Genomic DNA, 14,510 nt, shown 5'->3' on the forward strand with positions numbered 1-14,510 from the left:
ACAGATAAACTTTGTGACACTTATTGCCTAAATTGATCTGAACACATCTAGCAGATAAGGCTCATATACATGAGTTAGAAATAGCCATAGGTAAAAGGAGCTGCCTTGGCAGTCAGGTGGCAATTATCTCTTGGCATATGTAAGCAGAAAATATASGTTTCTTTGAGCTTTGGGATCCTTAGTGGGCTAGATTATATTTTCCTACGTAATTTTTCTGAATTTACAATCTGACATTTCATGTAAAATGTAGCTGAGGTACCCATATGCTAAGGTTTTCATTCTGGGTTACTGTATGCTAACAGCTCTCCTTTCATGGACCATTATTAAACCCAATTGCACTTAAGAGTACAAACCACTTCAAGCTGAAAATTGTTATTTTGTAATTGAAGAATATTAATCTCCAAGATGATTTCATAGCTGAAAAAGAGAACTGAACCATTATTACTAGCACTGGGCTTTTGTGTTCAAAACACTTCACGGGAATTGGCTGGGTAATTTTCATTATGTGGTCTAACCCCTGAGGTCCATCTTTTCACAACTYGACAGTGAGCGTGGGTGCTTCTGCCATGAAAGCCCAGCTCAAATASCTGAAAGAGACTGGGGGGTGGTTAAACAGTACGTACTTGTTTGTATTTTTATGTGTAAAATCAGATCCTTTTTAAAACACCTCAGGTCCCAAACCTRTAGTTTTTAAGGTGGGTCACTGATTTTCAGTGAAATACCACAGTGGAGGATGTTAACAATAGCAGGTTTTTTTTTAAAAAGGAGGGGGAGAGAATGTTCTTTTTTTTTTTCCATCTTTAAGTTTGTGGTTAAATTTATTCTTGCACCATTTCTAAGCAGAACAGTCAGAAACAGAAACTTGCATTGGTTAAACAAGCTGTGTAGTTTCAGGCAGAGGTGCATTAACATTGTCCTCTTGGATCTAATTCAATGCCTAGTGAGAACCAGCCTCCCAAGTTTTCAGATGCAAAGATGTACATACATTTTCCATGGCCACAAGTGTTGCACCTCAAATGTAGCTTGTGTAGGTGTCTGGGTTGCTTGAGTGTGCCTTCCAATAACACATAACATTATAAATGGTAAATGACACCCAGATTAATTCCTACAAACTGGTGGCAGCAGGTTTGGTTTGCTACCTGTGGCATTTGTACCAGTATAGCCTTAGATTGCTGCAATTCCTGATATGGTTCGTTGCCCTCATGTTCCAGTGAGTAATGCTCTGAGGGAGATTGCTCTCTTGGTTACACCTTGTTGTTCTATGTGAAAAAGAAAGGCTTGACCCATCACAGTGCTGCACTCAGCCTGTGTTAGCTAATCCACAGGTAACAAGGTGAACTGCCTGCTTAAGATGATGCAGCTGGGAGAAAAAAACAGAACAAATCTGAAGCAACACTTTAAATGAAAAGAACAAACAGTCACTTATTGCCACACTTAAGAGGAAAGGTATTTTTGAATGTTCATATTCCTGCCTCAAAATACATCATCTTCCTTCTCTCCTTTGCTGSCCTGAGCCAAGCAGTGTCAGAGAACCTAAACAGCAAGTGCAGATGCAGCCTAAGTTCTGAAATTTTTCTTGGTTTCGGCTGAAAGAAATGGACTGATTTTTGGCAGCAKTCACCTGCTTAGCTTTATTATCAGTCACATCTGAGGTGTGAAGAGCCATGTGTATTTAAATAGAGGTAGGTTTCTTTCTTTTATCAGCAGAGATGCCTCTTTTCAAATGTGGCCTTGGCCATCTTATCCAGAAAAAGACAGACACTCTTTCACTTGTGTCAGGGTTGCTGGTGAGAGTACTTGAGTCCCATTAGAATCACTACATAGATTCAAGTACTAGAATAAACTGCCTGTGTTTATTGAARTCAGTGAAGTTCTCACCAAAATATGTGGGGCATTTCTGAATTTAAACTGTAACACAGCATTCAAGGAATTCTCCTATAATGAGCAATTTTTTTTTTTCTCTGGACCTGGAACTTGAGCCATCTTGTTGACTTTTTCATGCTTAGTTCTGTCTTGATAGTTCTTACAAGTAATTTTCCTCCTTAAATGGAAAGATTCCAGGGTTGGCCATCAGCATCCATTGCAGCTGGCATTTAACCAGGTGGAGGGACAGACTAACCCTGGCATCTGGGGAAGGCTTCTGTGTCAGTTCACCTGKTGCAAGTTACAAACCACTCCTGATTCACTGGGGTGGCTGCAGTTAATGGCAGCTCTTYGCTCTTTCATTTGCAAAATTTGGGGTTTGTTATGCAGTTGTGATCTCTCCATTCCTATGTGTCCCGTGTTCCCCCTAAACTCTGCTCTGGAGAGAAGTAGCTTGAAAGAGTTAAAGAATAAAAATAAAGTGCCTGTGATGAATAAGCTGTATGATCTGTATGATTCACAGAAGTGGAAACTCAACAGCAGTTAAACCTTCAAATCTTAATCTGCTTTGGCTATAAGATATCATATGTAAACAGGCATATGTTAACAGTTCACAGGGTAATTTGTGTCTCATTGTCTGACGTCAGAAATTTTGCAATGATATTTAAAAAAAGAAATTCAGAGGTCAGGTGTTTTTTTTCTTTTCCTGTAAGGTGTGCTTTACAAATGCAGCAAACCTCAGTGCAGCTGAGAAGGATCTGTCACTGAAAACTGATGAGAATCTGTCTCTGCCAGAGAAGGTCCACAAAGTATTTTGAGTGATTAAAGAAACACCTAGGCAAATACTGAATTAGAGAAAGGCAGGAGAGATCCACTCTCAACAGCTTTCAGTGGTACCTTGAGGCACAAGCCATTAACACAGCTCGCTCTCTCACTTGAACAGATTCTTCCTGTGAATTCTCCATTTTATAACTACAGACTCTGAAGTTTTCAAATCAGTGGAGCCATGATGAATAAAGATAAAACTAATCAGGCAGGCATCTCATGGAAGATTTAGCACACTTATGCTAAAAGGAGTGCACATTCCTCTGAATCAAGGAGATATTAATCATTACTGCTCTGGAGCTGTGATCTTAATTCTAGAAGAATCAGAAAGACTAGGCTAAGTCAGTGCTCCCTTGAGAAATACCCGGAGCAAAAGCAGGGGCTGCAGGAAGTGATACCGATGACTCAACAGCCAAGGCCAACACACTGCCTTATTTTAGACAATGTCCTCTTGGATACTCATGTTTCCTCATGAGTGGCTGATGACAAAGGTCTTACCTACCTGTGGTCACAAGTACCTCATGACATTTTTCTCAAGAACAGCTCTAGTATTGTGGCCAGGACTAGCTTAGAATTCACTGCAAATTGAATACGTTTCACTGTAATTTCAAGTTATTCTTAGTCTTCACCTTCCCTAAAAATCTTAATGTATGGATCCTGCTGTGTCCATTTACTAAACATTTTCATAATGGATAGTACTCTGTTACACAGTGAAGAGGATGCACCTAGAAAGGGCTTCCTGGAGTGAAAAATGTTAGAATATCCTAAGGACGGGTCTTCCTTTCTGTTGCTACAGCCAAAGCCTTAAGCTGATGGCTTCTTACTACAGGTACAGACTAGTACTGACTGCAAATTCCAAGTCTTCTATAAATAATAATTTATTTGCTGGTCATAAAGTACTTACTGYTAATACATAATATTTCAAACACCCGACGTGGTCACAGAACACTCAGAGGAGAATCCTGTGTGTAGGTGCCAGCGGATTCTAGGCTCCCAGCCAGTAACTATAAAGGGCAAAAACATTAGATTGATTGTTAAGCAAGTAAAATTCTGAGATGGGTGTACATCATCCAGTAGATACCCATGTATGTGCTTAGCCTCTTGATGCATGAATAATCTCAGTGACTTGACAGGACTGCAGTAGTGTGCAGAAAATACAGTGTGTTTCATCCTTTCAAAKCACTGCAGAAAAGGCTGTGGTGGGCTGAGAAGAGAGCCTGCCTCTCTTGCCTGTTCTGATGTTTGTCCAGACCCAAAGACAGAGCCTGAAAGCACGCACATGAATTAAATTGCATGGGAAGCTTACCAAAGGAAGTGTTTGCTTGTAAACTCAGTATGAATAGGATCTTCTCTGACCGCAAGGGAAACRGAGACACTCATTCACTGTCCACTTGTGCAATCAACTTCTGAAGTAAAAACAGGATTTGAGGTTTAAAACCTGAGCCTTCACACGTCTTTCAGGCAACAGAAGAAGCCTTCATGCTCTTTAGTACGCAAAGGAACAAAGTCAGGAGGTGCTGCTCATAAGACTCCTTGGATTTGATAACAACAGGCTTATCAAAAGGGAATCATTGAGAGTTCTGAGCTACAGCAGCCCTCAGAGCAGCTTTTGTGTGGGCTTGAGGAGAGACATCTGAACACCATTACATTGCACTCCTTTTGATGTCACTACGTGCTCATCATGTGTTTTATATCTTAGCAGTGAATCTGCCGCCAAGTTCCTCAGTGTCTGAGGATGGTTGTGGGTTATCACAGATGCCGTTGTGCTATAAAAAACATTACTTTTAGTTCTTYATCACCTGGCCATACGACTACCCTTTGAGCCCCATCTGTGCAGGGTAATTCTGTACACCAGTAGATTATAGATGACATGCTGGTTTTAGATTGCTGGCTTTCAATCTAACAGTAGTTTAAGTTTCATTACATGGCTTGAGATAATTTGTAAACTAGAGACATCTATTTTTCATAATTTGCCTTATAGTTTAATATTAACCAAAATATTTGTGTGCCTTCCCTCTCTCATCTGATAACTAAAGACTTTTTCATTTTTTTTTCCTGTAGCAAGCAGCCAGTTTATTTATAAGTGCCCTAATCTAATAGAGATTTATTCTGTGTCCCATGAGACATACTATCAAAGTTACCAGACCTGTCCCAAGCACTTGGGAAGTGGGGAGATGGTTACACAATTCTCATTGCCTCTGGCTGCTCCAGTTATACAGATAAAGGGTCAGAGAACTGGAGCAACAGAGATAATTTTGTGAGCATCTAAGGAAAAGCAGCTGCTCAGATGAGTGTAAGCACTAGCTGAGGGTGAGACAGGTAGATGTTTGAAAACCACACAACAGAAATTCCCTTAAATAATAGGAAAGGGAAGGTCAGTGCCTGAGCACCAGGAATTCTGGATTCTTCAGTCTTCCTCTCATAGATGCACTAAGCTGCTTGTCTGTGTCAAAAAAGAAAAAAACATATGACGAGCAGTATTCACCTCGCCAAAGTTCTGGCAAATCTGTGCTGGGCAGGACCCTTCCTTCTGCTAGGACATGCCCATTCTGTGATACACATCCCACAGGATCTTTTTTCTGCTGCAGTCCCAGATCCTTGCCTAGCAGCTGGGACTCCAGGACATAAGGAGACAGCGAGCAGTCCTGCTTGCTTTGACTGGCCTTTTCCAAGGCAGGATCTACTTTTTGTAAGGATTTGCAATGTCCTTTGAGAGYTCTTCAGCCTTTCATAACATTGGGAAGGTGCCTGTTGCACACTGTTATCCTTTGCCAAGCATGAAGACTACTGAACTGTACTTCCAAAGGTCATCCCTGCTCACCTCACAGGTACCAAGTCCCTTTGGAGCATCAKGGCTGAGTGATGGKTCCTTGTATTCTGTTGGCTCACAGYGTGWTTTCTGGCACTTGGATAGCAGGACCTACCCCTGGARCCAGTGTTTTATCCCAGCATTGGGTCTGTAACTGTGCACTGGTCTGTGCTCCACAGAAATTTTCARGCCTGTCCACTGGAGATGTGTAACACTGCCCTGGTTCATTTTGAAGGGCTGTAAAGACATTCAGACTCAAATTCACCAGGCACAACTGGGAATTGCCATGAGTATTCATCACATACACTAAGCAGATAGACCCTGAAGAGTCTTTTGGGGGAAGGGGGAGATGGAATAATGAAGGCTTCTGCAGGGAATTGAAGGAAGACCTGCRATAGCTTTTGATTTCAGGAGGACACTAAGGCAGGAGGTAAGCCTGGATGCTTAAAAGCCAAGTGGTATGACCTGCAACAAGCACAAGGCTACTGTGGCAAGTGTGGTAGCCCCATATACTGAAAAAACCTAATACTGAAATGTTGCCATAGTTCTTCACAAACCTCTTCCTGGAAATCCTCCTGTTCTCAGTTCCTAACCAAACCAGGCTTGCATGCAAGCACTGGCAGTGATGGGCAAGGAGGAAAGTTTCAGCCCTTTGAGACAGAGAATGCCATCAGAYATGAATGCAGGTCATCAGACACCATCCTTGGCACCTTTTTTTTYCATTTTGGGGATTGGCCAAAATTAGAAAAAACAAGCCAAAGTGGGAATCAGTTCTCTGCTCTGCATCTTCTGAATTTGGTGGGGATGGAGAGCAGTCTGGGTGTAGAAGTTTTCTTATGTTCTGTACCCAAAACATAAGACTAACTTGAGTAATAATTGCTACTATATGTTTAGTCATAACTTCAATGTTTTGAGTACCTGACAACATGTCAGGCATTTTAAAGAAGCAACAAAGGTTTCTTTCTGTCAAGAACTGCCCCCATTTTGCAAAGACCTGGAACATTTATGATTTTTTTTGGTTTGTTGCAGTCACATGCAGATAGCTGTAGTTTAGTCTAGAAGAGGGGACCCCCCAGTGCTCCTGGGATGAACTCCCCAGGAGTTATCTTTTCCTGGCCTTTGGGGACTGCACACCCATTTCTGTGCTCCAGCTAGCAGGGACACCTATACTGAGCATGAAATTGGTGAAATACCTGTGAGAAAAGGCTGCTCAGGCACCAGGAGAATGTGGCAGGACTGTGGGGTACAATGCTGTGTGTACCTCTGCTCTCTTCTCACACACCAGGTGTTTTTTGGGGGAGCCAGGACGAGAGGTGCTTTTTTTCCCTTTTTCGGGACCAGTGGGCACCATCCTCATTTGGCTGCCACTGTGTCCCCATGGCACAGAGCTGAGGGGTTTTAAATGGATGGGAGGCAGGGAAAATCAAAGATGCAGCTTCCAACAATGTGTGCAATAGATCCCCAGTGTAGCCCTTCTCTGACACAGGAGCTGAGAGAGTGGCACCTTTGGAAGGGTGAGCACACTGACGCCTTCATTCCTGTTCACACGGCGTCTCAGTTCTGAGAGAGCTACAGGGGACACCGTTACACACCAATAACGCCCCATGAGTGCCCTCATGCAGGTTCATTGCTATTTTGATGTGTCTACACCCTTCCCCTGTCCCCAAAGGTACTGATACCCCCCCGCCCCCASGCACACGCCTTGTGCTATGTCAGATCTAGGAAGCAGCCCACACATGCAGCATCCTCCCAGTTAAATTCACCCGGCAGCAGCATTCCAATCATTAAACTTCCAGGAAGGGAAAAGTAAAACAAAAGGTCTGATGGATACTTGCGTGTGTTTTACCTATAAGAGGAACCAAATAAAATAGCGTGCTTTGAGAGTTGTGGTGAATCATTCAAAAACCATCTGCAGGCATTAACGGAATTGTATTTCTGGGAAAAAAAAAAAAAAAAAAAAAAAAAAAGAAAGAAATGCAGGCCCTGGGATATCCCTTTATGGCATATGCGTTTTATGTTTAAATGCATTAATGGGACTGCTATGCTATGAGTCATCCCACACAAGAGTTTCATGTGTTTCTTAAAATACACCAGAAGTAGCTGAAGGCATGCACGGGTTTGCCGTGCAGTTATCTATCAGGAATCTGAGCAAATACCTGCACGCGTGGCATCACCGGCTCCAGAGCTTGGGGGGGGGGGGGGGGGGGGGKCTGTCCTGGGCCCTCTCTGCTACTTGTACAGACCTGGGTTAGAGAAACCAAAATGGAACGGAGCTGATCCTACTGAATAACAATACGCAGGGTCCCTATGTTAATATTAGGGAAGCTTCAGCACTGAATTACAGAAAATTTGCATATATGTCAACAGAAAACTGGAGAGTTTCCTTCTGAAGCACTCTTGTCAAAACTACAGCTGTCTGCTTTTTTTTTTTTTTTTTCAGGGATGATTTGTTGTCTGGTTTTGTCTCATTTTTTTCTTCCATTTACTAACAGTCACGGCTGCAAGTCTATTTACTCGTCCTTTAAACGCACCCTTTTGTGCCATGTGGAGCTCCTCTCAGTCTGCTCCTCACAGGTCACTTCAGCTGCTGGCTGCTGCCTGCCTCTCCGAGCCATTCCTTTTTCGGACAGCAGATTTTTTTAACATGGGAAACACTCGGTGCCAAGTATTTCTCATGGTGCACGTTACGTCTACGCTTATGAGCAAACGCTTACGGTCACACAGCAGCGTGATGCAAACCTTGGGGTGARGGATGGTTGTTCAATGATCAGTGAAAAGCAAGAATGGGGCTGGGAACCTGATGTATGGACGAGAAGCTCCTGGAAATAGAGGTGGCCTCGCTTTCTAGCACAATTATTTAAGGTCGAAGAGGGTCGCCGCCGCCTCGCCCAGCCCTAGCGGGTCCCGCAGCGGCTCCCCCCCCCGCCCCGCCCGGCTCCGCGACAGCACCGGGGCGCGGAGAGCAGCGGGCGGAGCGGAGCGGGCGTGTCCCAGGCTCCCTCCTCCCATTTCCCCGTGCGTCAGGGCCGGCAGGAGGAGGAGAATCACCTTTTTTTTTTTTTTTAATTTTTCTTTTTTTTAAAAGCCTCCAACTACTTTAGCGCGGACTCGGCAGCAGATGGTGGACACGGCCCGGGGTTTCGGCGGGGAGAGCGAAGGGATGCGCCCAGCGCGCAGCGCCCGCCTGTAGCTCCGCGCCCGCTCCGCTCCCCTCATGAGCCGCCCCGCGTCCCTGCTGCCGGCCGCCCGCTGCCGCAGCGCCCCGGCCAAGCGCCTCCAGCCCCTGCACGACGGCCCCGCCGAGGAAGCGCCGGCCGCCAAGTGCCCGAGGCTCGCCGAATGCGGCCCCCCGGACTGCCTGAGCGCTCCCGGCTCGCCGTGTGCCCCCGCTTCTCCCGGCGGCGGCGGCGGCGCGGCGGGTCCCAGCCTGATCGCCTCGTACCTGCTGCTGCCGCTGGCCGAGCGGGAGCAGGTGTCCCGGGCGCTGAGCGTCAGCTCGGGCCGGGAGCTGCGCTGCAAGGTGAGCGGGAGCGGAGCGGAGCGGGTGGGGAGCGGGTCCTCCCCCGGTGCGAGCGCCCGGCCCGGGGCCAGCCCTGCCGAACATCCTCCCGCTGCTCCCGGCCGGGAACGCCCGGCCAGCCCCCGGCGGGCTTTGCTCGCKCTGGGAGCCAGCTGCGACTCCGCTTACCTCGGAGCGCCTTCCCCCAAAGGCTGTGGGAATAGTGGTTGGTTTAAATTTCCTCCCAGCCTTTCAATATAAAATGAACAGGAAAGGTCTCGGTAGCCGCTTCTGCTGGTCCTGCCGAGCCCTGGCTTCCCTCCAGCTCCCTCGTCATTGTTTGGGGAGAGTTGCTACGCGAGCTGCCGCTTTCAACGCCCTTGAGAATTGAATTTGGGTTTAATTTCGTCTATACAGGTGTTCCCCCTCAAACACTACCAGGACAAGATCCGACCTTACATTCAGCTGCCGTCACACAGAAACATCACTGGGGTTGTCGAAGTCATTCTTGGGGACACGAAGGCCTATGTGTTCTTTGAAAAGGACTTTGGGGACATGCACTCCTATGTGAGGAGCTGCAAGAGGCTGAGGGAAGAGGAGGCTGCYCGGCTGTTCAAGCAGATTGTCTCCGCTGTAGCTCACTGCCACCAGTCAGCCATCGTACTTGGTGACCTCAAGCTCAGGAAATTTGTCTTCTCTAATGAAGAAAGGTGAGTGGCTGTCAGCAGCCAGCCCTGGGGTGAGTGGGGAGGGAGGAATGTCACATCCAGAGACACAAAAAGCGTCTCAGGGAGTGGAAGCAGCTCTGTCAGCCGGGCATCACCTGCGAGCCATCCGAATAGGTCCCCATCACGTGTGTGTAGTAGGTCACGGATCTAAACCGGCGCGCAATCCCTCTTAGATCCTGACTGATGAAAGGGAGGAAGCTCGCCGGGAGCTTCCTCTCATTCAGCAGAAGTTCAGTGAAACCCGCTGGCAGACAAAGGGATGATAGTTCAGATGCTCGTTAGCGCCAGAAGATGTCATGTGTGCCACTCATTCAGTGTCAAATGAATAAAAGGCAGAGAGGGAGAGGAGAGGAGGGGGGCTGAGGTGTTGTGCCGGGAAGGGGAAGCAGCTCGGCTGGGGGAGCTGGAGCTGCGAGGAGCCYGAGCTCTGTTCTCTCCTCGGGAGAATTTCCTTATGAGCGACGGTGGGGCTACAGCACGTGGGCAGGGTCTCCTTGCTGAACCACTCTGCTGATGCTGCTGTGTCCTTTGGGGCTTTTACCCCTCCTCCACTGCCGTGCTTTCCATGCCCCCTGTGCCCATGGATGTGGGCACACACAGGAGGGCAGGTGGGATGTGGTTAAATACTGCTTTGGGAGTCCTGCGTCTAAGAAAATTACTTCAGTAAAACTTAGCCTAAAGCCTAGGTTCGTAGAGGAGGTCATAGAATCTAGTTGTTAAATTTAGATTAGGAAAATAATTCAGTATTCCCCTGGAGTGTTTGCTGCTCTTGTAGTGCTTCACCGCATATGGCAAAGTCAGAAATAAATTTTAAATCAGCAAAAATTGACTCTTGACTAGCTGCTTATCCCATTGAATGCTAAAAAACTGAGTAAAAGCTGTAATGGACTTGTGCTTAATATCATAAAAGTGTAAGGTGATATTACTGAAGCAGAAGAAAGGGGATTTTGTTTGTTTTTTTTAACTGGGCTAATGATTCTTCAGGATACCTTTTATGAATGTGATAAGAAAATTAACCAGCACTGCCCCTCTGAAACAGAAACAACCATATGTTGACATGTAAAGAAAGCTATTCCTTTGAAGGAAACTATTGCAGCCTTTTCCCTCCCATAAGAAGATGAAACATTTGTTGAAATGTTACGTTGCACACAGTCTCGCTCATTTGGAAATAACGTGTTGCACAGGCGATGTCATGTGCATCACATTTGGCAAGAAGAGGGTTAAGCAATGGCAGGCGACGCGGGCTCTCGCACAGGTGCAGTTTCAGGGCTCCCGCAGCCAATCCCGGGCCCACGGTTCTCGTTGAGTCATATTTTCCGTTTGCAGAACCAATGGGTATTTGCCGAGGTCAGGCTGAGGACAGGCTGCAGCCAACATATCTACATCCCAGCAGGCTGCCAGGCAGTGCAGAGCCCTTCCAGGGCTGGCTGACGGCTCCCCTGCCGATGGGAGCTCCCCTCACCCTCCCAAATAGGAAATGGGGTGGACCCATCTCCACCTGGGAGGTGGTGGGTGCGGTGATAYGCTCTGGAAAGGCAAAAGGAGTAAACTACAAACTGAAATGAAAAATCAAATAAAAAACTCAGGAAAAGCAATGCTCCCCATCGGTGCAGAGGGGAGCTGGGCTTTGTGGTTGGTGGAATCACACAGCTGGACACTGTTTGCTCAAAGCCTGAAGGGCACACAGTGGCTGGACAGTGCTGCRTCACCAATTAGCCCCCTGCAGTGACACTGCAATCTGCGTAGGTAGAAGTGGCTTGGTGTTCTTGAGGAGCAGTCTGTGTAGTAAAAATCCCCAGAAAATAAAACAAGTGAGGGTCACTGAATGCTGGCCTGATGCACACAGCAGCACTTCAATTCGACATAGCCAGGCGTGCGCGCAGCTTCTCTGCTGCAGAGTGAGAAGTGTTTCCTTTCTCAGTGCCAATGCGAGAGGGAATGGGGCCATGGCAGGGGCTCRCTGTGCTTGCTCATGACTGCGTGCTGCTATTTCTCACCTGTGGCTTCCTCTCCTGCCCTCTATAGGACTCAGCTGCGTCTGGAGAGCCTGGAAGACACACACATCATCAAAGGCGAAGACGATGCACTCTCAGACAAGCACGGCTGCCCRGCGTATGTCAGTCCTGAGATCCTAAACACAACGGGGACTTACTCTGGCAAATCGGCCGATGTGTGGAGTTTGGGAGTGATGCTCTATACCCTGCTGGTGGGACGTTATCCTTTCCATGACTCGGACCCTAGCACTCTGTTTTCCAAAATCCGGCGTGGACAGTTCTGTATTCCTGACCACGTCTCCCCCAAAGCTCGCTGCCTCATCCGCAGCCTCCTGCGGCGGGAGCCTTCTGAAAGACTCACAGCTCCAGAGATCTTGCTTCACCCTTGGTTCGAGGCAGTCTTGGAGCCTGGATATACAGACCAGGAGACGGGAACTTCGGATCAGATTGTCCCAGAGTATCATGGAGACAGTGATGACATGAGTTCCTTTTTCTGCTAACCCTGAAATCTCAAAAACCTCGTCGGTTCTTACCTCCGGCACCTCTGTAGGGTTTCATTTTTCCATGTCTGCAAACTCAACAGCATCTTAAAGTGCCAGTATGGTCAGGAAAGTGACCTTGTCTAAATGAATGCCAACCTGGAGATCTCCACTCCCTAAGGGTAGTCAGAGTTCCATCCTTGTGCTCTGCTGGTTGGTCCCACCAGCTCTGCAGGACCTGTGCAGCTCTCTGAGAACTGTCTGGCTCTTCTGCCTCCCGCATTCTCCTCCAGTGGAACTGGTCACATCTTGGCTGCAGAGTCTTAGCTCTGGTAGGGTGTGGGATGGAAAGGCAGCTCCTTCTGTCCTGCAGTGGTTGCAGAGGTGTGGAGCCCTGACCATGACGTGTAGGGGCAGAAGGGCACAAGGTGCACCTCTATCTAAACAGATCTGACAGAAATGGTTAAAAGGGGAATCAACTCGGCGCCCCCAGCAGCCAGTTCACAACGCAGCTCTCTGACTGTGAAGCACACGTCAGTGAGGGAAGGAGATCTTCACCCGCCACGGTCAGCTGTCCGCTCTCTGCTGCTCCTCCAGCTCATCCCACTTTCAGAGGTGTGAAGCTCTTAGATCCACCTGTAAGACAAATCACTGCTGTGGCTCTTTCTGAAGCAGAAACCAGTGGATCTCCCAACCGGATCCCCTCCTATTCCATTCGCTGACCAGGAAAGCATTTTAAATAGACTTCAGCCTCATGTTACCATGGTGTAGCGTATATAACTTCATACCCTCAGCGAGCTTGTCAAGTGGCAGGTCTCGTTAGCTCCCAGTGCCAAAACATATCTGTTTACCAAACCGTAACACTATCGGCTGGGGCACCTTCCCTTGGAAAAGGATAAGGGGTGTCTTGTACAGTACCTGTAAACATGGCCATGTTTTCCAACCGCCTCAACTCTTAGAAATATCATATCACCTCCTCTTTTGCCCTCCATCCCCCAAAAAGTTAGTCTTTAGAGTAAAATCTCCTTGCTGTTGATTATTCACGTAAGCTGTTTGCCTCCAGCCCCCTCCCTGCCCTCGTTTTTTTTCGGTCCTTTTTTTTTTTTTTTTTTTTTTTTTTTTTTTTTTTTTTTTTTTTTTTTTTTTTTTTNATTTCTAGGGAAAGCTTTTAGAAGGTGCTTAGCAGCCCAAATTGATAACCATGAGTGAGCCTTCCCTTTCTGCTTGCATTCTGACTTCCCTGACTTCATCCTGGCTTCTTGCATCCTTTCCAAAGGTATGTCTATGCAAGATTAAGAAAAACACAGTCCTTCGGTCCTTTTTTTTTTTTTTTTTTTTTTTTTTTTTTTTTTTTTTTTTTTTTTTTTGCATGATTATTCATAGTCTTTCCAATATGTGTGGATAATGAATATATCTAAATCATTAGCTTCCTGAGTTGGGGGTAAGTAAAGCTTAGTCCTGCCTAAAATTTCTGCTTCTTTTACATGTGTCCAGTGGTTTATGCAGAGATGTCCATTCACCTTAGGCAAGAGCACGGCTTCTGAAATGGCCRTGAGGTGGGTGATGCACGTTCCCAACACCACCCAGTGACTTCGARTGAAGTCATTTTAAGGGTTAACCCTGGCAAGCTGCAGTCCCACCACCATGTATACCTCATGGACTGTGTACTTTGTACATWCTGTAATGTTTGGGGTTTTGTTTTCTTGTTTTGTTGTACTTTGTCCTAATAAGAGGTGTCGAAGAGCAATTTAATGTGAATTATTGTTGGCAATACTAACTTGACAGAATCATGAGCATTAAGAGCAGAGCGCTCCAGCTCTCCGTTGCACTAAACCTCTCATGATTGCTTGACATTTGTATCTGTGATACAGTTTAACCCTTCTATGAAAAACAGTACATTTGTATATATTGGTAGAAAATTCTGCCAGAAAAGCTAAAAACACTATGTTCAATTTGTACATATGTATATGTCTGTGGAATCCTGGATGATAAAGTCTGACTTGTAGAAAGTTTTAATAAACTTGGTTTCATAATGTTTGTCCCCATTTCTTGTGGCATCTCAGGCRGAGTGCAGTTCAGTGTGTTTGGTTTAATCTGAAAAAATGGGGTTTGGCCTCAGAGACTCAGCTCCTTTATGGTCTGTATATGTGTTCCATCATGCCTTAGCCTGAACTCCTCCAAATCAGCCTGGGGTTGAATCCCCAGGGGGAGTGAGGACAGGGAATGGATCCAGCCACTTGTGAGGTGGAAAGGGCTTGGGATGTCCCCAGGCCCTTGTGAAATGGGTATCATACTCCTCTGATTAACAAGGGG

General features: G+C 46.5%; 1 protein-coding gene across 1 annotated transcript; it reads left to right on the forward strand.

Moving 5' to 3' along the window:
* The first annotated feature begins 8,577 nt into the window (after positions 1-8,577).
* On the forward strand, positions 8,578-13,322 carry TRIB1 (tribbles pseudokinase 1). The gene is made up of 3 exons (XM_057368516.1): positions 8,578-9,017; positions 9,414-9,706; positions 11,750-13,322. The coding sequence occupies exons 1-3, from the start codon at positions 8,712-8,714 to the stop codon at positions 12,216-12,218; spliced, it is 1,068 nt and encodes a 355-aa protein (XP_057224499.1). The 5' UTR covers positions 8,578-8,711; the 3' UTR covers positions 12,219-13,322.
* The last annotated feature ends 1,188 nt before the right edge of the window (positions 13,323-14,510 follow it).

Source organism: Malurus melanocephalus, unplaced genomic scaffold (assembly GCF_030028575.1).
Source record: "Malurus melanocephalus ecotype Western Australia unplaced genomic scaffold, MMel_1.1 scaffold_3, whole genome shotgun sequence".
Classification (NCBI taxonomy): Eukaryota; Metazoa; Chordata; class Aves; order Passeriformes; family Maluridae; genus Malurus; species Malurus melanocephalus.